We start from the raw sequence: 22,843 nt of genomic DNA, 5'->3' as shown, positions 1-22,843 counted from the left end.
ATTTGTTATAAATTAATAATTTCCAATGGATTATGTTACTTTTTAAGGATAAATCATGAAAATCTCCAAATTTTAAATATCAAACTCAAATTTTAAAATTCAGAATTATTGGAAGAACACAAATCACAAAACTGTCAAGCGAATGCTAGATTTTCAGTGATTTCTAAGATCCATTCTGTTTCTAATGTTTCAGGCCCAATATTTATACAACATTCTTTCTGAATAATGTACATGATCTTTTTCTTATTTTTTGTAACATCAGTCTTTTTTTGTTTTTGTTTTTGTTTTGCACCCAAAAAGCACTGATTTGTGTAATGAATTTGGAATCCTCTTTCTTCAAACAACTTTGGAGACATACATTTTGGCTCTATAAATTGATCCTGTGTTTGTGTACTGACTGCACTGCTGGCTAGACTGCTGCTGGGCTAATAGAAAAATAAAGATTGTACACATGACACCATAACATCTCTTTCCTCCCCACCTGAAGATATAAACAAAAAGAACAAAAGTTTTCAGTGTCCAAATTAATGCACCTACTTCAAATGCTAGTTTAGGCTAGTTGGGATACTGCTATTTCAGTACCTTCCAGGTGTAAACCAATGAGTATTGTCTGTTTTAGTTTAGTGAATGAGTTTCTCATCTGATACAGGTTGTTCTTTATGAAACAGTTCTCACTCCACTTTGAGAAAGGCCTGAATTTTCTGTTGAAAGGCAGTATTTGTACTATTGCCCCAGTGACTTGTATCTACTCAAGCTAAGAGTTACCAAAATTAAGAAAGTTGTTCCTTCCTCTGAGAAAAAGATTGGTAGCCTGCCTGAATGAAATGATAATAAAACACTGGCAGTTAACATGGAGCACCCTATCCATTGTAAATATCACACTTTGTTTTAAAAGGAAAGACTATTTTCTCGTTGGGGAGGGAAGAAGGATGCAGATCACATTTCTTTTTTAATGTGTCCTTGCGGCTGTGATTACTCAGTGTTAGCTGATGGCTTCGCTCCTTTATTATAATGTGGTCATAAGTATTTTCTAAAACAAGTTGTAGTGACGCCCTATGTCTTAAATGTCAAAAATACTTAAGGAATCCAGATGTGTTAAACAAACAATATATATATACACACACATATGTGTGTGTGTGTGTGTATACTATACTTTGATTGCTTTTAATCAAATGGTGGAGTGAAACTATAATGGATGATAGCATAGGTTAAAAAAAAAAAGTGGATTGAAATAAAGTTTTAAAAATGGTTGCATATATACTCTGTCTACAAAGGAGGTATTGTCACATCCATTTTCTTCCAGACCAGAAGTATGTACAACATTTAGGGTACAGAAATTGTTTTGGTTTTACTGTTGCTCTCTGTTACTTTTGATGCTTTCCTTAAATTTTTTTGTTTTTTGTTTTTGTTTTTTTGTGTGTGTTTTTTTTAAAATATATCTTTATTGATTTCAGAGAGAGGAAAGGAGAGGGAGAGAGAGTTAGAAACATCAGTGATGAGAGAGTCATTGATCGGCTGCCTCCTGCACGCCCCTGACTGGGGATCGAGCCCACAACCCAGGCATGTGCCCTGACCGGGAATCGAACCCCGATCGCCTGGATCCTAGGTCGACGCTCAACCACTGAGCCACGCCCGGGTGGGCTAAATTTTTTAGTTTAAAAGAGCACAGATTGTAAGTATACAAGTCGGTGAACTATCACAAATGATAAAATTATTTGATAATTTTAAAAAATAGTTATTTTTACTGTTTGGAATTGTAGGGTAAACAATTTAGGTAAATTTTAAACAAAAATAGTAATTTCATGTAAAAAGTATCTGGGATTTAAAAATTCTTTGTCAACAAGTATCTCAAAGTCATTACTGAAATACAGTTTTTGGTTCATAGTTTGAAAATGTTATCCTTGACTTCTGGTATTAAATTTTTTTACATTGTTCAAGTAATCCTGAATTTTTGCTCATGGGAAGAGAAAAATACTACTAAAATGTATACAGAGAGGTGAAAATCATCATCCTATACACACCTACCAAGTCTTCCTCTAGAGCTACCACTTCCAGTTTAGTATATAACTTCCCACATCTTTCTCCATGCGTACACCTTTACAACAATTTTACTTATTTTTAACATAAATGAGGGGTCTGTTTTACAGTGTGTTCCATGGCTCACCATTTCACACTGTCTTGGAAAGCTTTATGTCATTACATTATAGACAGGCTTCATTCTTTTTTACTGCTGTAATTTCTTTAAAGGTCCCCTAATGATGGATACTTGTTTCCAGTTTTTTGCTTTTATAAAAAATTTCTACAGTGAGTATTCTTGAACATATTTTTGTTTACTCGTCAATAATAGTTCAGTAAGGGTTTCTTATTGACTAGTACTTTCTCTGTATTCTAGACATTACTGTGTTAATTATATGTGGCAGATTCTTTCTCTCTGTGCATTTATCTTGGTGGTTTTTGCCATATAAATGTTTTAAGTAATTATGTAGTTTGTTAACCTTTTCTTTTGTTACTTGTTTCATGGATTCTGAATTTCTGAATTATTTATATTCATTTCCAGAGATATTTTCACTTCAATTTTTAACTGTCATTGTAAAACACTTTTTTTTGTAGAACTGTGTAAATGATGGCAAAATGTATTCGTATGTGATACATTCTGATGGCATGTAGTAATCACATAAGGAACAGTGACAATTTTGATGATCAATTTCAGAGTTATAAAATAAATGTAATAAAATCTGGAAAAGCATTTTGGGTTTTGTGTTATTTATGGAATCACTATAGGTAGTTTTTACTATTAATTCATTTTTTACAAGTAATATGCTAAGCACTGAATGATGGCAGTAGTATACAAGTAAGTAATCCCTTTCATTGTGAGTACTTTACACATGATGGCTTCCCCAGTTACCAGAAATTTCTCCATCTCCATGTAGCTGCTGCTAGGAGTGGCCCTCCACTTATTTTGCTGCCATCCAGTGCTGGATTACCCAATAAATATACTAAGCCCTTAGCAAGGCAAGGTTCAAAAGTAAAAAAAAAAAATCAGCCTTAACTTATCCACAATTTTGCAATTTAAAATTTTTAAAGTTTTTTTTATTTTGTGCATGTGTATGCATGTGCATAGTGTTGCATACTATACAGACGTAGGGAGAGGAATCAGAATACAAGCGTATTCAAGTATTTGGAGCCTCCAACTTGGCTCTGTGGCTAATTACTCCACCTTTTTATCTTGATACCCCACAACTTGGGTTCTTGAAACTTGGGCTGATTTTGTCCTACCTCCAGTAATTTCCTGTGGAAGTAGCTGATAATTTTTCTGCTGCTTCCCTGTAACAGGAGGGAATACCCTTATAGGAGGTGCCATGAAGCCAGTATCTCATAGACCCTATCATCAGCTGCCTTCTACTCTCTACCCTCTCTTCAAACCTGATTGGCACGGATTGAAAAATTAAAACTTTGCTGTTTCTCTTCCTCCCCTTGTCGGTAGGGGAGATTTGTAGAAGAGAGTAATACTTTCTTACATCTTAGAGTAATATCTCATTGGGGACAAATGGCAAGGGAAAAGAAAGATTTTTCGTTTCTGAAAGGACTAAAACATTTACAGCTCAGCAAATTTGTACAAGTTTTGTAATGATTAAGCTATATTATATATTAACTAGATTTCTGAGTACATTTGCTAACTTAACCATCACATATACCTACTTATAACTTGAAATTTGCCTTTAAAGTTACAAAAGCACAAAGCACTTTAGTGCTTGTAACACTCTTCCATATTATTGTAGGTGACTAAATGACCATGGAATCTGGAGCAGAGAACCAGCAGAGTGGAGATGCAGCTGTAACAGAAGCTGAAAACCAGCAAATGACAGTTCAATCCCAGCCACAGATTGCCACATTAGCCCAGGTATAAAATATGTGGAGAGGTTCCAAGTTGTGTCTCTTCCAAGAGGAATATGTTTCAGACAAGAGAATTTTGTTTTTATTACAGAGATATGCATAGAATGAGCAGAGACATTCTTAGAATATCAAAATTCCTGTTTTACTTAGTATTAGACTAATTTTAGAAATGATAGTATTAATTCAGTAGCATATCAGAAAAAATGTATTGTTAAACACTGATAGACTATATGTAGCAACGTGATTCAGAAAATTACATTTTAACTAATGGGCAGATTGATTGTATCTCTTAAACAAGGGAAGAAAACCTTATATAACTGCTTTTCTCATATCACACATTTGTTTTGGGACATGGGAATGCAGATAACCTGAAAGGCTAAGTTTACATGTGCTTAAACTGAAAATTTCAGATAAGTAAAATAACTGTCACAATAGTAAGTTTCAAGGATGATAATTTTTGTTTCCTATATATTTTAAATATAATTCATGATTCATTTTGTTTTTGTCTGAAACATTCTATCTCTAAGGTTGTATTCTTTCATCCTTTTTTTTCGTTACATATTTTTCCTTAAATATTTTAACTTTGAATATATATGAGAAAGATGGTTAATATAAAAACCAAACAGCAAACATAAATATGTTAGATAAACATATGATACTGACTCCTTCAGGTGAAGGCTCTCAGGAGAAAATAATCCTAGCAGAGGCTCTGGGATATCCTGCCTTAGCTTACCAAAGAGTTTTAAAGATCTCCCCCAGGAGTCAGAATGGGGTCTTGGGAAATAGATGGCTAAGCACAGATGGTTACCATACTCAGCTAAAGTATGGGCCAAAAACTAGACCTCCAGCAGGAATGTAGTCAGAAGGAGTGGGCTGCTCTGCTTTCTCCTGCGATCACCAAGGCCCACCATCAGCCTTTAGAAATAGAGCACACTTGAGGATGAAGTAGAGGCACTCAGGTGAGGCAGGTGCAGGAACAAAGCAGGAGAGCTGGGACATCATCAGTACATGGTCAGAAAGCATGCACAGATAAGAATCTAGGCTCATCCAAGAGTTTGGCACTCTTGTAAGATACAACGCCAACAGGGATCTTGATGGTGACAATGCTCAACATGCCTTTTTCGTGCATCACACTGTTCTTTCTGGTTTGGTGTCCTCTAAGTCTGCTGTATATCATTCTGGAAATTCCTTACCCCTGCGGACTTTCTTGAGAAGTTTGTGTTCTTGAGATAGTAAACCATGTTTTCCAGTGGTTTCTTGAGCAACTTTGGGTAAAGAATTTTTGGTAAAGAAATCATTTTTCTTTAAAATTTGAATGAATTGATCCATAGTCAACTTACAGTGTTGCTGTTTGAAAGACTAAATGCATCTCTTATTTTGTATCTCTGATATCTTACAAAATTCTTGTCTTTGTTCATAGTACTTCATTATTTTATTATCAGGTTATTAGGACCTTGATTTGGATAATTTTTCACCCACTATCCTATGTATTCACATTATTTGGTTGATAATTTTTTCTGTCTTTTCTCTCTGGGATCCTTGTGATACAGATGTTATACCTATAGGACTGTTTTTCTCATTTCTTCTTTTCTGTTTTATGTCTTTGTCTTTTTGTTGTTTTCTGGGAGATTTCCTCAAATTCACATTCTAACCCATCTGTTGAATTTTTTTATTTATCCTGTCATGTTTCTAAGAGTTCCTTTTGTTCTCTGAATAGTCCTTTTGTGTTTTAATATCATCCTGTTTAAGTTTCACAAAGGCAATATTTTCTTTTATATCAGAATATTAATTAGGTTTTGTTTTGTTTTAAGTCTTCTCCCCACACATTTCCCCTATAGCTTTCCCCCCTTCCATTGTTCTGGTCTGCATCTTTCATATTAGAAGCTTTCCTCAGTAATTTGTGGTTGTCTACTCAGGTTTAGAAATAGGGGACCAAAAAGCTGTATTGGGAACTCTGTGGATATGTTTGAGGCTTAACATTAGGAGTTGTGAGCTTCACTTAGGGCCACTAGTAGTATCTTTAAGGTCTTCTGCCCCTTGACATTGGTCAGGTTCCCCAGAGAAAGCTTTACTAGTACTCTGCTTGTATGGTAAAAGCCTGGGAACCAAGTGAGAGAAGACTAAGATTTAGTACTCCACCTTCAGCAATGTCTGGTATTAGGCAGTCGGACTCAAGAAAGACACTCTATCCAGAAAATAAATCCCTACTTCTCTGTCAGCGTGGGATACCCTGGTGCTTCTCTCCACTGGGAATTGGAGAGGAGATTCAGTTGCTTCTGAAACAGCCTTATCTTCAGCCTCTCCTTTCACTCCACCTTCCATAGTGTCTTAGCTCCTGAGCCGCTTAAGGATTTTGTGATGCAAATCAGGCTTTCCCTGCCTCCAACTCATGAATTGGCTTTCTGAGGTCTTCTAAGAGGTCTTCCAAGTTTAATACCATTCATCCATCTGCTTTCCAGACTCCAGAATTCTTACTCTTTCCGATGCTCAGGCTCATGTGATTATGCCTGTAAAATCAAAATCAGTTTCATGAAGTTTAATTGGAGATTCAGGAAGGAGCAAAATTATATACACATGTTCAAAATGTCATTCTTACTAAGTAGTCCTCTAGCACTTAAGACTTGTAAAAGCAGAATGGCATGATATTTGAGTTTTAGGAAAGCTAGTTCCCATTTGTATATTTTTTGGGGAATATTTACAAAATTACAGTTTTTGTACTTGCTCATCCAAGTTCTTAACACATACATCATATATTTTTGACATAATTTCCTCTCGTCAGTCTGATACCTACTATTTTTTTTAATTGATTTTAGAGAGAGAGGAAGCACTAGGGGGAGAGAGCAAGAGAAACATTGATGCCAGAGCAGAACATCAATTGACTGCCTCCTACACTCCCTCTACCAGGGATTGAGCTGCAACCTGGGCATGTACCCTGACCAGGAATTGAACCGGCAACCTTTTGGTGCATGGGACAACTCCCAGCCAACTTTGCCATACTGGTCAGGGCTTTTTGTCAGGCTTTAATACTAGAAAAATATAATAAAATGGTCAAATCCAAGATCATTGTGATTTGATCAATGCAATGAACAGGGGAAAAAATTCAGCCTAACTAATAAAGGAAGAAAATCTAAAACAATGAGATGTCTTATTTTACATCTTTTGGAGTTTACAGAAATATTTTTTGAGTGAGAAAGAAAATGTTGGTTTTGACTATGAGAATATAAATTTTTATGGACTTAACTAAAGAGTTGGATAAAAGGGTGATTGTTGTAGCTTCTTTTTTTTAATTTTAATTCTCACAGGATATTTTTTCCATTGCTTTTTCAGAGAGAGTGGAAGGGGAAGAGAGAGAAAGAGAAACATTGATATGAGAGAGACATCGATTAGTTGCCTCTCGCACTCAGCCAAGTCCGGGGATTGAGCCTGCAACCGAGGCATGTGCCCTTGGCTGGAATCAAACCCAGGACCCTTCAGTCCTTGGGCCGATGTTCTAACCACTGAGCAAACAGGCCAGGGCTGTTGTAGCTTCTTGAAATAGGCAAATTTGAAAACCTAAATATGCAATAATAAGGAATTTATTGAATAAATTATGTAATTTTAACTATTATGCAGTCATTAAAATGAAAACTGTTAATGGAATGGAAAGATATTTATAGTGAATTCAAAGATAAAATAGATTTCATGATGTGTTCTAAAAATTGAATGTACTTATGTACCTTTAAAAACACCTAGATCGCCTTTGCCAGTGTGACTCAGTTGGTTGAGCATTGCCCCATGCATCGTGAGGTCGCTGGTTCAATTCCCTGTCAGGGCACATGCTTGGGTTGTGGGCTCAGTACCCAGTGGGAGGCATGGGGAGCAGCTGATTGATGTTTTTCTCTCTCTCGCTCTTCCTTCCTCTTTCTCTAAAATCAATAAAAACATATTTTTTTTAAAAACCCAGATCTACAGCAAAAATATAAAAAGTGATTAGCTCTGAGTGGTAGGAGTATAAGTGATTTTTATCTTATTTTTGTGTATCTGTATTTTATAGACTTATAATGAGAGGAGCCATTATGTAGAATGATCAGGGTAGAAAAGGAATTAGTAAGTTAGCATGTTATGTTCACCCTAGAAAATACTCAGAAGATGACACAATAATTGCTTCAAATATTAGAAGAGCTTTTGTGTGGAACTGAGATGAAATACTCTGAATAACTTAGGGTTGTGGTTGAGTGTAGGGAAAAGCGTCTTGGGGTCCATCAGAGTTGTAAGCAGGTTCCTGTGTAACTAATGGAGGTGTAGTCCACGGACCACATTTTGAGAATCAGATAAAACTTGAACAAGATTTATAATGGCCAGAGAGAAAATGATTAATTAGGAAGGACTTCTGACTGTCCAAAGATGGAAAGCTTATGGTTTTAACCTCTACCTTCAATAGGGATCTTCCCCCCTAAGCTTCACAAAGATCAATTCTTTCATCTTCCACCACCACCCCAACCACCCAAAAGTTTCTCCTTACCTCTTGTGTTCTCTGTTTTAGTTGATAACATAGTCTACCAGTTCTTACCCAGACATGAAATATGTGGGTCGTCATTGATTCCTCTCACCCCCTTTAAGCAATCATTCAGAAAGCTCTTTCTGGTCTGCCTCCTGAATTTTCATTAAATCAATTCTCTAATTCCCATTCCTTCCACATCTAGTGCCTTCTTTTCTGCCTTTATCATCTCACCATAACAACTATGTAGGCCTTCTCAATTTGTCTCCTTGCCTCCACTTTTTTCTTCCTGTGACATAAATATTTTTCACACTGCTGCAAAAGAGATCTATCTAAAATGCAAACCTCACCATGATGTTCAGGAGTTCAAAACCCTCAGTGCCTTTCCCAATCTCCGGATAAAGTACAAGTTCTTTAATATGACATATATAAGATTTTTCATGACTAGCACATCTAGCTCCTGCCTGCCTCTGCTATTTCATTTCTCCTCACTCCTATGTTATGGAGTAAGATACGTATGTGATCTAGTAGTACTGATTGCTTGTCTTCCCTTTCTGCCATATCCAGATCATGCTGTTTCTCCTTGCTTTTACCAGTGCTAGCCTCTCTGCCTGGAATTCTAGGCTTATAATAACATGCCTAGCTTCTTTTCTTTGTCTCAAATTTATATTCTTCCCTGGTAGCCTCCTCTCTCAGGTGGGGTGGGATAGCTCTCTGTGTTTATTTTTATCTTTCCAAACCTCATTAGTTCACTGAATTATATTTATTTGTGTTCTTTTCCCCATTTCTTCACATACATACTCCAATCTATGTCTTTCTCATTTTTGTAGTTTCAGTTCTAACATTGTTCCTGGAATATAGGATACCAGTAACTGTTTACCAAATGAGCAGATAAAATCCCTACCCCGCAATGTGTGCAAGAGTAGGAATAGTTAAGTGCCATCTGATAGACATGTATGGCATAAGAGCCCTTTGCACCTGGATATTGACTCTTCCTCAGGAAAAAAAATTGGTTTCTCTTATATTTTCTAAACTTTGCTCCCTTATTTCTTCAAGAGGAAAATAAATCCTTAAAATATCAACTGTTACCAGCTTAGTGATTTATTTGCGGGGAGGAGTAGAAATTTTTATAGATTATAATACTATTAATACTTTCTCATTAATGAAAGGCATATTGTAATTAGCATAACATAAAGAAAATTATGCTGTATATTATAAAATGTGTATTTGTTATAGACTTAGTAGCTAAATTTTGCCCAAGCTTGAGAGCAATTATATTTTAGAACATGACTTATTTAACACATGATATTAAGAAGACTTTTATGTTTAAGTCTAGCATATTGCTTGACCTTCAGTAAATTACTTAATCTCTTTGAATACTTGATATTTCTGTTTCTAAAATGGATATAATCCTGATTACCCAGTCTTGATATCTTTGAAGAGCAAAATGAGAAATTAAGTATGAAAGCAGGTGGGAAAATGTAAAGCTCCATACAAATAAAGTAGTATTTAGTTTTCAAAGGAAGTCTGTTACATATTTTGATACTATATTAAAATAGTATTTTGGGTTTTGTCTTTTGGGAGAAGTTGGAAAGTGGGGGTGGGGGAAGCATTTGAAGTCTTTCTTTAAGAATATTAAATTTAATCATTAGTTTCTTTCACACCAATAAAATACTTATCTAGCAAAAAGGTCATCTTTTTGCTGCTAAAAACTTGCTTTATATTGAACATGAGTACTCCCAAGAAAGTATCTGTGATGGTAATTTTTTTCCATGTTCAACACAATAGGTATCTATGCCAGCAGCTCATGCAACATCATCTGCTCCCACCGTAACATTAGTACAGCTGCCCAATGGGCAGACAGTTCAAGTCCATGGAGTTATTCAGGCGGCCCAGCCATCAGTTATTCAGTCTCCACAAGTCCAGACAGTTCAGGTATGTGTATACAAAGTTCTGCATCTGCTTTTATAACTGTGGTTTATAGTCATATCTCTCTCCTTTCATTAATTATGAAAATAAGGACATTATGTAGTTCAGAGTTTATTTTACTTTACAATAAGTGAATATGCTGCATCTGTATAGTCACTTTATGTATAGGAATACATATAGCCAAGAACAGGCATAGAAGAAAAGGACTTTTTCTTAAACTATAGGAGAAAAAGAATTAATTGGGGAAAATCATTAAGTACATGGGATAAAGTGGAAATGTTTGGGGGAGACTGTAAGGCTGACATACCTCAATTAAGGAAAACTGAAATACAAAACTAATACCTTTGTAACTATTTCCTAAATGTGCAACTGAAAAAAATAAACCCTTGTCAAAAATTAACTAATAACCTTACCTAGGTAGGATATTATTTGAATTTAGAGATTACATAAAGCATTTGTAATGTCAGCTATGTTTAGGGTTCTAAGTTATATAACTTTGAACTACTGATATATTCAGAAAGTGTACCTTAAGAGTCAGGGATTATACTACACATTATCTCATTCTTTGGAGAGATTGTTCCTTTGGGTTGGATCCAAAGGAATTAAAGGCAATGTAGACCTCTGAAGGTGACTGCTCAGTTGTAGGGAAACCTAGAGCAGTATACATCTTTGCAGTGAGCTTATTGAAGAAGAAAAAAAAAAAAAACTTGAACATTCATTCAAGTAGGCCATAACCCCAGCCTCCCATTTCATATTTTTTGCTTCACAGTCTTCCTGTAAGGACTTAAAAAGACTTTTCTCCGGAACTCAGGTGAGTCCTAGGTCCTAGATTTGGAGAGAACTATTTTTAGAAAGGAAGGTGAGAAATTATTCTTTATGTCTTTGTCCTTCTCTGTAAACATGGAATTCAGGTTTGAATTAAAATATTAAGAGATCTTCTAGGCCAAAGTTGTTACTTATCCTGCTCTTAGTCTGTTGCTTAATTTCCCTATATATCTTTTCTCCCCTCCACCAAGTTGTAGTCCAACATTACTTTCAGAGGAAGGAAGGTCATATTATCTCCTGAGGTAACCAATTTATAAATAGAGGTAATTGCTAAAATATTGTTCAATGTGATGGACCAGGTATGCCTTTCCAAAAGTTTACCTGGTGGTCCCAGTTTTATCCTCAGAAACTAGTTAAGCAAGTTTAACTCCTTTTCTGTTAGATTGCTTCCTAATCCCCATCTCTCACCCCCTTCCTATTAAAAAAACAAAGTGCAGACTAAACAATCACTTGTTTTTCTTCGGTCCTTTATTTTATGGTATAGCCTATTCCTTATCACCATCCTCATTGTCATCTTGTGGGTGAGCTGTTGCATTTTCCTTGGGAATGGTAGCCAGGCTGCTGGATGTTTATGGAGGGAAGTGCCTCCTTTGTCCTGGAAGCATTCTGTTAACGTTGAAAGAACATGTTAGATCTTGTCTGCCATGTTACACTTTTGGGTATTGAACTGCTGTTACCCCCCTCTGCTTCATTCTGTCCTTGTGCTTTTGGCTTGCTTGAACACTTAGTGGGGAGGGGAGATGTTTTTATGTGAAATCATTAAATTGTAGGAATTTCTATACTGAAAGACACTTGGAATGGAATTTTTTTACCAAGTTAGGAGTCAGTATTTTCCAGATAAAAACAGAGGAATTTGATATTTCTATAGAATCACAGTGGATGTGTTGTGTCTCTTATCCTTTGCCTCAGTTTTTATTTCATTGAGTGCTACCTTACATTTTCCATTCTATGCCATTACTAATTCCCTACTCATATCTTTTTCCTGATAATAGTAGAAAGAAACTGCTAGTCAGGAGACTAAATTCCAACCTCATATTAATCTTTACTTTTTCACTTATAGTAGGAGAAAGAACACCAAAAAATTACCAAAATTATACCCACAAAATTTGTTAAGATTACAGTTTTTGGTGATAATAAGTGATATTTGTTTACTGTATTCTTAATTTTAATCTTTACTTTGTGGCAAGAATAACAACAATAACTTGGACCTGGAGGTTATAGGGCCATTAACTATAGAAATGGGTTCATCTTTTCAAGAACACATTTTTCCATTAAGGTGAGCTATGCCTATAATTGAAAAGCCTGAATTCTACAAACAATGACATAACTATAGTATTTTTTTAAAAGGGCCTAATCCATGGAGAATCTATTAAGTTTTAATGGTCAGTTCAGCTGATTAACAGTAACTAATATTAATAACTAGGAAGTAGTTTATGTCAAAAGAGGCAATCCAACAAGGAGAGAAATGGTTTCTCAAACTTCCGGATGGGAGAAAATTATTCTAGAACAGCATTTCTAAAATAAGCCAAATCTCACAGATTACAGGAGTGACATAAATGTATAGAAGTTAACAGTGGCATCCTCACTATTCATTTGTTGGTTTTGGATGCGTTTTTAATACAGTGCAATTGAAACATGTCAGAGGATTTATGGATTATGTTACCTTAAATTATTACATTTATTCCTTCAACAAATTTTTATTGATCACATACTATGTGCCAGTCACTGTTCTAGGTGCTTTGAAAGGCAGCAGTGAACAAATAATACTTCCTTATTCTCATGAAGATCACATTTGAGCGAAGAGAAACAATGTACAAATAAAATATGTCAAGTGAGGATAAGTGCTGGGAAGATGATTAAAGCAGGGAAAAGTGATGGAGAATGATTTGGAGTGTTCTGCTTTATGTCGGGTGGTCAGAGAACATGGTAAGCAGAAGACAGTGAAGGAGGCTAGCCCGTACAAATAAAAGGAAGTCCAAAGGCTCAGAAGTGAGAGTATGCTTCACATATCAAGGAGCAGCAAGAAGATGTGACTCAAATAGAGTGAGCAAGAGGGAGAGTGGGTAGAGATGGAATTTTTGATAGAATCTTTACTGTGTAATGTGATGGGAGCAAGATAAAAATCTCTTGTGCAACATAGGAGGTTTAGTGGTTATCATGGAGCAGTGTGTGTAAGAGTTATCTAATGAAAGGCTGAATTACTTGTTTGTTTTTTACATAAGACAAGTGTTCTGAAGTTTCCGATATTTTTAACGATGGCAAGCAAGGATGTGCAAAGGATATATTACCTAATATATTTTTGGAAAGAAAATCCCTTTTAACTATCTTTTCTAGAAGAAAGTGACATTTTAATGCATGAGAGAGTAACTACGTTTTGAAAGCAACTTGTGCTGTGGAGAGAGCATTTTGAAAATAAACGTTTGGAAATGTTTCCATACTTTTTTTTAACTGCAAACAATGTAAATTTGGTATCTAAAACCTCAAATCTGTATACTTTTAAAATCCTGGAAATAAAATTTTCTAAACTATTTAGAAGTCTTCTAGCGTTTCAATAGGTGTTGGACTTATTTGTTAAAATATGAAATCATGAAATCTTTTAGTAGTATATAGTAACTGAGAGCCAGGAAAATGGAAGTATACTAGATAAATCTTATCAAAAGTTTGTATAACTGGTAGATAAAAAAGAAAAATTATTTTATTAAGTAAGCCCAGCCAAAAATGCATATATTTTATATCTATCTCACGAGTTCTCTTTTTCAATATTAGTGGATTTTAAATCATATTTCAAAAGCCCAAGCTTAGAATCGTATTTTTGAGCCACTATTACAAACTGTTAAGTGATTTTTGATGAAGCATATCAAAACAAATCATTCACTATTATAAAAAAATGAAATGATTTATCTTTAAGAAATTTACAGATACATTTTAATATTTATACTTGATCTATCTCTTTAAAATTTTGTTTTATAATGTAAAGTAACACTTAAAATTTACAAATAAGAAATATATGCTTATGTAAATTTTTCTTATTTATAAGGGAGATCTGCAGATCAAAAGAGTTTGGAAGTTATTGCTTAGACATTTATAAAACTTCTAGATCCACTAAGTAAAAAACTACCTAAACCATGAGTGTGAACTGTCCACAGGAAATTACTTAAGTTCCAGGGGACTGCATATAGTTTGAGAAAGCATCTAATGTTACCATTGCTTTGATTTTCACTGATATTTTATTTTGAAATTTCAAAAAACATCAAAATAGGAAGTTTCCCTCTCCCCATATAAAAAGGAGGTATGGTTTTTAACAAAGTAAAAGACATTTGAGAAATATAGATCTAAAACTTTACATCTACAAGTGGTAGTTTGGCTTTTTGAAAATTTATGGACTTATAAGTGGCCAAGGTTAAAGACTTACTTAAGGAACTCAGGAAGGGGTTTATAAGAGACAGAGGGTGGGGCCCGGAAGAAATGGTCTGTCATTGGAATGAGGTAGTAATCTATGATACTTAAAATTGGGATATAATGTTTCATATGGTTATTTTTAATAGCCTATTGAATATATATTAAACTATAATTAATTTTTATTTATAAAAAGGAAATTAAAAATATTTTTATTGATTTTTGGAGAGAGAGGAAAAGGAAGAGAGAGATGTGAGAGTAGAAGATGGGAAGATGGATCAGCTGCCTCCTGCACGCGCCCCCCCCCCCCCTTCCCCGGGATCTAGCCCACAACCCAGACATGTGCCTTGACCAGGAATTGAACCAGCAACCTTTCCAAGCACAGGACAATGCTCAGCCAACTGAGCCACACCATCCAGGGCATATAAAAAGGGGTTTTGACATGGTTTTTACTAGTCTCAGAAATGTGTGTATTTTTGTTTTGTTTTTGTTTGGTCGTTTTTTATTTTGGGTAGATAATCCATAGGAATTGGCCTCATTGTTCCAAGTAATTACTATATGGTAAGTTAATTCTGTTTGTCTGAATTGACAAAATCTTTTAGATCGGAGGGAGGGTTTTTTTCCCCCAACTAAGAGCAGTAGATCCACTGAGTTTGAAAAAATTAAAGGCTACATATAGAAAAGCAACAGTATTTTATTTCATTTTGGAACTGTCACATGGGTAGTTTAGGTAGCATGTTTTGAAGTTGGTTTCATGATGTTCAACTTGGGAGAGTGTGCCTAAGTCACTGTATATCCTTAAAAGAAGGTCATAAGGATGAGAGTCAAACAAGGCAGAGAGAACAATAGAAGGTCTAAGGTTCTGAGAAGTATTAATGACGTAAACACTTTAGACACTGCACTGTCCACGATGTTTGGTCTTGTTAGTCCTTGAAATTCTGACCTTCTGTTAAGGCTGTTTCACAGCTCCTCATCTGCTCTACCTCTGTGATAAAGTCTGTGAGCTGAGAGGTCGAGTTACAGCAGCTACAGATGAGTGAGAAATTGTTTTGTATGCTCCTTTGGCAGTAACTATAGTGTTACTACTCTGCAGAGAATCACAGAGTAAATTCAGCCTTGCCCATCTTTTTATCTGTCATTTCTGGATTCCTTAAATATTCCTGTTAATTTTTAGGTCTTAAAGACTATACTTATACTTTACAGTGTTTGGATGATGCACATTACTTGATTGTAAGTATAGTTTATGAAGCATTTAAGTGAATGCGTATGACAAAGCCCTGTCAAAAGGAGTGCCCACTCTCTAGAACCCTTAGGTTCACACCACATATAGTGCCTATGGGATTTCTTCGGTTCCTCTGAATATGTTTTTTCTTATTGCCATTGCCTTAAATTTTGACCTGGAGCTAACCCACACAGACCCTTTTGCCTTGTTTAAATCTAAATCTCATTCTGACAGCATCATGCACACCTAGTTCAGGAAAAAGTAGGAGGCCCCTGTTGAGTAGCCTAGGGAAACTTGGCAGTATAAATTTGACAGACAAGCTTGCCTAGGTGAATGAACTTCTAGTCTGAAAATGGTCTAAAAAAACCTCTGGGTTGCTGTTTCTGAAAAAAATGGTTTGAGATTGGAACCAGTAGGATTTTGGTGCCTGTAAGGATGTCTAAAACTGAGATGCCAAGTATTGACAGTCACTCCACCACTTCCTAGCTTTGTGGCTTGGGTGAGTTAACTTCTTTGTACCTTAGTTTTCCTGTCTATAAAATGTATATAATAATTGTACTTACCCAGCATCTAATATTACTATATTAGTGAGTATTGAGTAATACAATATATGTATTTAGCAGAGCACCTGGCACATAGTAATAAAGACTAGTTGCTGTTATTATTATCCCATGTAAAATCTTTTTCAGCTTATCTTCGTTACTCTTCAGTCTATGGATACTTTCCAGAAATGCACAGTTCTTTAATCTTGAGTGTTTGCTTAATAAAAATTGTAGAAGACCAACTTTGAAACATGTCTATATGTAACAGAGAGCTTCTTCCTAACTTGCTAGAAACAACCCTCTGGACTGTGTTGGGGTATCACCAATCTTATTTGCACATTTTTAAATATATTCACCAGTGTTTACACGGAAGTTAAAGGAAAGTATTTATATAGTCACTATATAGACTTATGACCAAATAATTACTTATTCTTTCCTTCATGTCAGAAACCTTATTTTACTTGGTAGTCTTTTTCTACCAGTTGTACAAAAACAACTGATAGGGAATATCAATACATTCAGGATTGATTACATGAAGTCCTGGAAGAGATTAAGCTGAATTTGGATGTCACAAAAGTGTGGTTTTGACAACTTTTTTAGGTCCTCTGGCTTCTATAGAATAAGTGAAGGGGAGAGGAAAGTGATTGGTGTGGGTGTCTCTCATAAAAACAGACTTTTTTCATCTAAAGCATGTATAAGGTTTATGTCCTTTTGTATTTGACTTTTTCTTAAAATTCATAAAAATATGGAAACAAAATTTGATTATCAAGATAAAGTTCTTCTTTATTTTCAGATTTCAACTATTGCAGAAAGTGAAGATTCACAAGAGTCAGTGGATAGTGTAACTGATTCCCAAAAACGAAGAGAAATTCTTTCAAGGAGGCCTTCCTACAGGTATGGAATTTAATAGTTAAAAAACTTAAAATCAGAGATATTGGGAAACCAATTAGCTGTTCAGTTCAGGACCCTGTAGCTTACTTTTCTTCATCTGGGAAGCTTATCATACAGAATAAGAGCACTTCTTACTCTGAACAGTCCTGGATAAACACTGATATTTTTCTGCTTCCATTTTTGTAGATTAAGCTGGCTACTGCTTTTCTGTTTAAAAGTTTGAAATACATTTGATAAGGTTATAGCATTTTCTAGTTAAGAAGTTAGTTCTGAAACTACTATTCATCTACTTAGCAACACCTTTGCCAACCATTTCTTGTGCCATGGTACTTAGCAGATTATTGTTAATTTAATAGTTGTTTCAGGGTGATGCTTTGCTGATACTCCTAATTGTAGGGGCACCTTCCTATAGTTTTAATCAGCTAGAGAAGTTGCCTGGCCCCTGCCTTACCTCCAAGGTGGACCAAAACCATTTTTTTAATATGTAGATATTGGCTCCATATTCAGTATCTCCAGGAAATTAATTCCACAAATCTTCATAAGCTTACTTCTAGAATTGTTGATCATCTTTCCACTTAATTTTTTTCTGTTCTTTGCCACACAAAAGGATTTTTTTCTGTAGTCAAATTTTATTAATCTCTACTTGAACCTTGTTCTTGAATCACAGTGTTTACATTCAGGTTAAAGAAAAATTCATCTGTGTTTATTCTGGTCCTTGAATGATTTCATCTTGACATATAGATCCCCGATCCTATTTTAAACTTTTGTCCTATGTACTAGCAGCTTACCAGTTTTCTGATCTTTTCCTATTATTTGTATTTAGCCAGTAATGTCACTTTTATTTTAATTAATATAATTCTCTATTTTTCTAGGAAAATTTTGAATGACTTATCTTCTGATGCACCAGGAGTGCCAAGAATTGAAGAAGAGAAGTCTGAAGAGGAGACTTCAGCACCTGCCATCACCACTGTAACGGTGCCAACTCCAATTTACCAAACTAGCAGTGGACAGTATAGTGAGTAATAGATATTTCTGTTTTGGAAAGTGAGATGAAAAACTAATGTCTGCATTCTCCTTAAAGGAATCATAGAAGCGGCGACTCTTTTTCTCGGTCTTGCTATCGTTATATTTCCTTTACTGTTCAATATGCAAAGTTCTATAACAGAAGTATTTTCTTTTCTTCGGGGTTTTGATTAGGATTGCCCAGCTACGTAAGCCCTTTAGATGGCCCTATGTTTTATGCCAGTGCATGGAGAGTCTTAGAAGTTTTTTGAACCACTACTTCACAATTTTAGTTCATATATAATGTTAATAGAGAATACACATTTTTTTAGATAAAAAATAATCATTCTTTGATTATGCTTAAGGCCCAAAATGGTCTTATTACTCATCTTTTTTAATATTTCATCTTCCCTTCTAGCATTGTAAAATCCTATTTAATGTTTCATGGTGGGGTGGAGAGGCTTGGTTGCAGTCTACTGCATTCAATTATTATTTCTTTTAATATGAAAGGTAGTGTAGTGAATTATGATAAATCATAGGACTGCTGAATTAAGTCCTTTTTGGCTCATAGAAAGCAAAGATTTCTTTTGCAAAATTACCAAAGTTTCCATTTCGGTGATAATACTTATCTTTCACTTAAATCTGTTGTAAAGTCCTTCTGAATTCTGTTGTGTTCGATCAGAGGCATTTGTATGGATGGTACTTTTTGTTCTCTTTTCCCAGTATCTTTTTGCCTCCCAAAATGTGCCTCACTTATTGATATTTTCATGTTCTTTAACTTCAGTACTGCCCATCATGCTTTCACCCCTCCCTTTCTTAATTACGTATTAAATGTACACATTGAAACTCCTTTGCTGCATTAGTTTTCTAATGCCTGTGTCAGAAATATGTATAAAAGCTTGACTCCCAAGTTAATAGTTTTCCAGTTATAACTTAAACTTGGTTTGCATTTCAGCTGGATTAACAACAGATTTGCAAATAGCAGACATTTTAGCTCTCTCAAAGCTGAAACTTTTGATAGTAAGTAGAAGAAAGGCATTTTTGACTAAGTTTCTTGTCCACTCTGTAAGTTTAATAGAGTTTAGTTATCTTTTTCCTCCTCAAGTTCTTTGTTGGCAGAGAGAAACAGGTACTATCTACGTACGTGTACGTGTGTATTTTTTAGCCTTATATCCAAATAATTGTGTTATTCAAGAAGCGTGTTTTAAGACAGATGCACGACCTTTCTTTCTCCTACTTGAGCATACCTAGGGGATACAGTATGCTCCTGTTAGTGACAGTGACTCACTTAGTGCAGTGCGTCTCACTTGAACGAGAAAGCATGCCCTTTAGGAAAGAGGTACATCAGAATCTCAGAGAAGGAAGGCAAATTCAGAAAAGTAGATGTTTAATTTGGCACACCGCTCTCCTCCAGCAACTGAGGAGATTACCAGTTTTAAAGCGTTAATACTTGGAGATTTTTAAAGCTTAGTCATTTCATTACCTTTCTCCCTTACTCTCTCTGGGTATACACACATGACCTTGATGGAACTGATTTAACATTATGTTCTTGATTGTCATTAAGAATCAGTATAATGACTACTTATATATACAACAACATTTTTATATTTCTTAACTTATAAAACAAATGCATGGTTGTGAAAATTCAAGTGGTAGAGGTTCATAGTATTAATAAAAAGTAAAAATCTTTTTCATCCCTTCCCAGTAGTAAGTTTGGTATATTATTTTGTCATTCTTTTTCATTCTACTTATACAAACACATGCTATCATGTATTCTCAAGCAAGTGAGACCTCCATTATTTATATACCATAGACAATATATACACATAGTTATGTGTATTGTGTTTTTAACAGCTATATTGTGTTTCACTATTTAAATAGAACATTTATTTAAACAGTCCCTCGCATGCATACTGATGAACATACAGGACATCTCTACTGTTCCAAGCAATGCTACGTGAACATTCTTATGTATGTAGTACTGTCTCAGTGGAGTAGCATCCAAAGAGTAGAACTGTTGAACCAAAGCATATCCTTCCCAGTTGCCCTTCCCAGTGGCTGCACCAATTTTTGTTCCTTCCATAAATTGGTTATTTTTTTTATTAATACTGTTACTAGTTTTATCCATACTTGGTTCACTGTCTCAATAAAGTCTTGTTTTTGAGAGATTCTATTTTTAGTTAGAAAAACATGTGTCTATCATTTTGAACTTGAATGTTTTGTTTCACTAAACAAAACTATAACCCCTGATGTTTTCCTCTTTTTTTGGCTACTGGGAATCTCAGCTAAGTTTACGTTTAGTTATATTCTTTCTTTCTAGATTTTCTGGTAGGATTATTATATACACCTAGAGACACATTAGTCACTTGACTTCTCTCTTTTCCTTCTTGTTTTAATGAATTTAGTTTTATTGAAAGCTATCTAAAATCCTTTTGGAAAAATCAAGAAATAATTGTTGTATAAATAAATAAATGTATAAATGAATATTGAGAAAAACCATGTTTGATAGGATCAGACCTCAGTTTTCAGAGTACTTTCATATACATTATCTCATTTGATTTTTACAACAATTGTACTTTAGTGGCTAGAACCAGATATTTTTATTTTTACAGAAGAGATAACAGATTCAAATAACAGTTTAGTGATGGAGCTTGGACTAGACCTCAGATCTCCTGATATCTAGTTTTCTACTTCTTTCTTCCCACCTTGAGTCCATTGGTATGTAGTCAAGAAAGCTGTATGTGTTAAATACAGTAGAATTTGCTTATTAACTCTATATGAGAAATTGTGGTTTGATTCTCTTAACCTTCTCATTCCTTCAAGTTATCTTGCAATATTAATCTCAGAATAGTTCTTACATATCCCTTTTTTTAATCTTTGTCAAAAATAATAAAAACTTACGGAATTAGTAAAGTGAGTGGATTGTATTTGCAGTATCTTAATTTCCACAGATATCTTTGCAAACCAGATGAAAGCCATTAACTGTTGTTATTTATTGCTTGATCAGTAGATAATTTTCCATATACAGATGACTCAGGATATTAGTTACTAGAGCTAGCTGACCATTGATCCCAAGTTAATTCCTTTCTAACAGACAAAAAGTAACATGCTTAAGTCAGACATGTTAATTTATTTAGTTAAAAATCCATTATGCAATTTTATATGTAATATTGTAATTTTTAGTCTCTTTTTGGAAAACTTGAACTCTAACAGGGAGAGTGTCTGGAAAAGGATCCAACTACCTATCTCAATGCTGGTATCTAAAGGATTGCTTGTAACAAATAAAATAATGATTTACTTATTTTTATTAACATTATCCATGCACTGTACCATAAAGGTGAATTAATTTTTTTATAAAGTGAAATATCTAGTAGTATGAGCCAAAGTTGATTACTTTGTAACAGATGAATGACAAGTGTGGTTAATTAGTAAATAATCAAAAAAAGATTCTATATGAGATTGCTTGGATATGTAACTTAGAAATAGCAGTAAAGTTTTCTTTTTTTTCTAAATGATGATCTTAAGCTCTGATTTTAAACTCCATGAGAGACTCTGTGCTAATTAAGTTCCATAGGACATTTCAGTTGTTTCATTGAGTGAACTTTTGCTATAATTTGTGCATTGCTAGCAAGTTAGAGAAAAGAATGCACTACTGAACTGCTTTATTAATTATGCATTAAGACGACCATTTGTTGGGTGCCTATTACATGCCCATTATTATACTAAGTACATCAAAGTAGAGAAGAAAAACCACGTTTCCTACCGTCAAGTAATTTATTTACTAGTGAGACAGCAAATACTTAGCAGTTAAAATATTAGGTAGTTAATGCTAGAATAAAGGAAGTGTGGATCACAAAGTGGTCCTCTGAACCAAGTAACTTCAAAAGGAATTTAATATTTTCTCATTTACTTACTTTTAAAAAATTGTTAACAGATATTATTATAATTATAATGTGGGTCATAGAGGGCATTTGTGTTATAGAAATTGGATGTGGGTTTCCTGAGCGGAAAGGTACTTGAGTGTACCAAATCCTTCTTGGTAGTGTTATTTGCTGTTATAATTTCTCCAAGTTTATGTCTCACAAATTATTCTTCATTGAATTTAGTATATTGTAAAAGTCCTATATGTTATTAATTAAACTTGTAACAATAAAATCCATTGGGTTTTAGTTGCCATTACCCAGGGAGGAGCAATACAACTGGCTAACAATGGTACAGATGGGGTACAGGGCCTGCAAACATTAACCATGACCAATGCAGCTGCCACTCAACCGGGTACTACCATTCTACAGTACGCACAGACCACTGATGGCCAGCAGATCCTAGTACCCAGCAACCAAGTTGTTGTTCAAGGTAAGAGAATTCAGATTTCACAGGTATGGTAAATTCTTTGAAAGGTTGAAATTTTGTAACTCAGAAAAGTAAGTATGATACTGTAAAACACTGTTAAAATGTAAATTTTTCTTCATTGTAGATAATATTTTCTATGAACTCTTCCACTATTCCAATTGGACCAAAATGTCATGGCATAAAAACAACTATTTTTAGCTTAAAAAATATTAAAACTTCTGTCTTTAACACCTCTAGTATTTGGGGATAGGAAAAAACAGAGTAGGTTAAATGGAAAGACAATGAAATCAGGAGTTAGGAAAGCTAGATTCTAGA

General features: G+C 34.7%; 1 protein-coding gene across 8 annotated transcripts in view; it reads left to right on the top strand.

Annotated features, from left to right (window-relative positions):
- Positions 1-22,843, top strand: part of CREB1 (cAMP responsive element binding protein 1) — a 47,067-nt gene that overhangs the window by 15,824 nt on the left and 8,400 nt on the right. For 4 of the 8 annotated variants that reach the window (XR_013999222.1, XR_013999223.1, XM_081143247.1 and 1 more), the window contains exons 2-7: positions 3,780-3,901; positions 10,160-10,306; positions 11,070-11,111; positions 17,079-17,179; positions 18,049-18,191; positions 22,349-22,531. Coding sequence is in view for 5 of the 8 variants with exons in the window: in XM_081143247.1 (XP_080999373.1) it covers positions 3,788-3,901; positions 10,160-10,306; positions 11,070-11,111; positions 17,079-17,179; positions 18,049-18,191; positions 22,349-22,531 (730 nt within the window). In the remaining 3 variants the exon portion in view is untranslated. Of the gene's footprint in view, positions 1-3,779; positions 3,902-10,159; positions 10,307-11,069; positions 11,112-17,078; positions 17,180-18,048; positions 18,192-22,348; positions 22,532-22,843 lie in introns of those variants that run through there. The other 4 variants (XM_081143249.1, XM_081143248.1, XM_081143250.1 and 1 more) reach the window with 3 other exon arrangements.

Source organism: Miniopterus schreibersii, assembly GCF_964146895.1.
Source record: "Miniopterus schreibersii genome assembly, chromosome: 7".
In the NCBI taxonomy this organism is placed as follows: Eukaryota; Metazoa; Chordata; class Mammalia; order Chiroptera; family Miniopteridae; genus Miniopterus; species Miniopterus schreibersii.
This window is presented reverse-complemented; position numbering and strand designations above follow the sequence as displayed.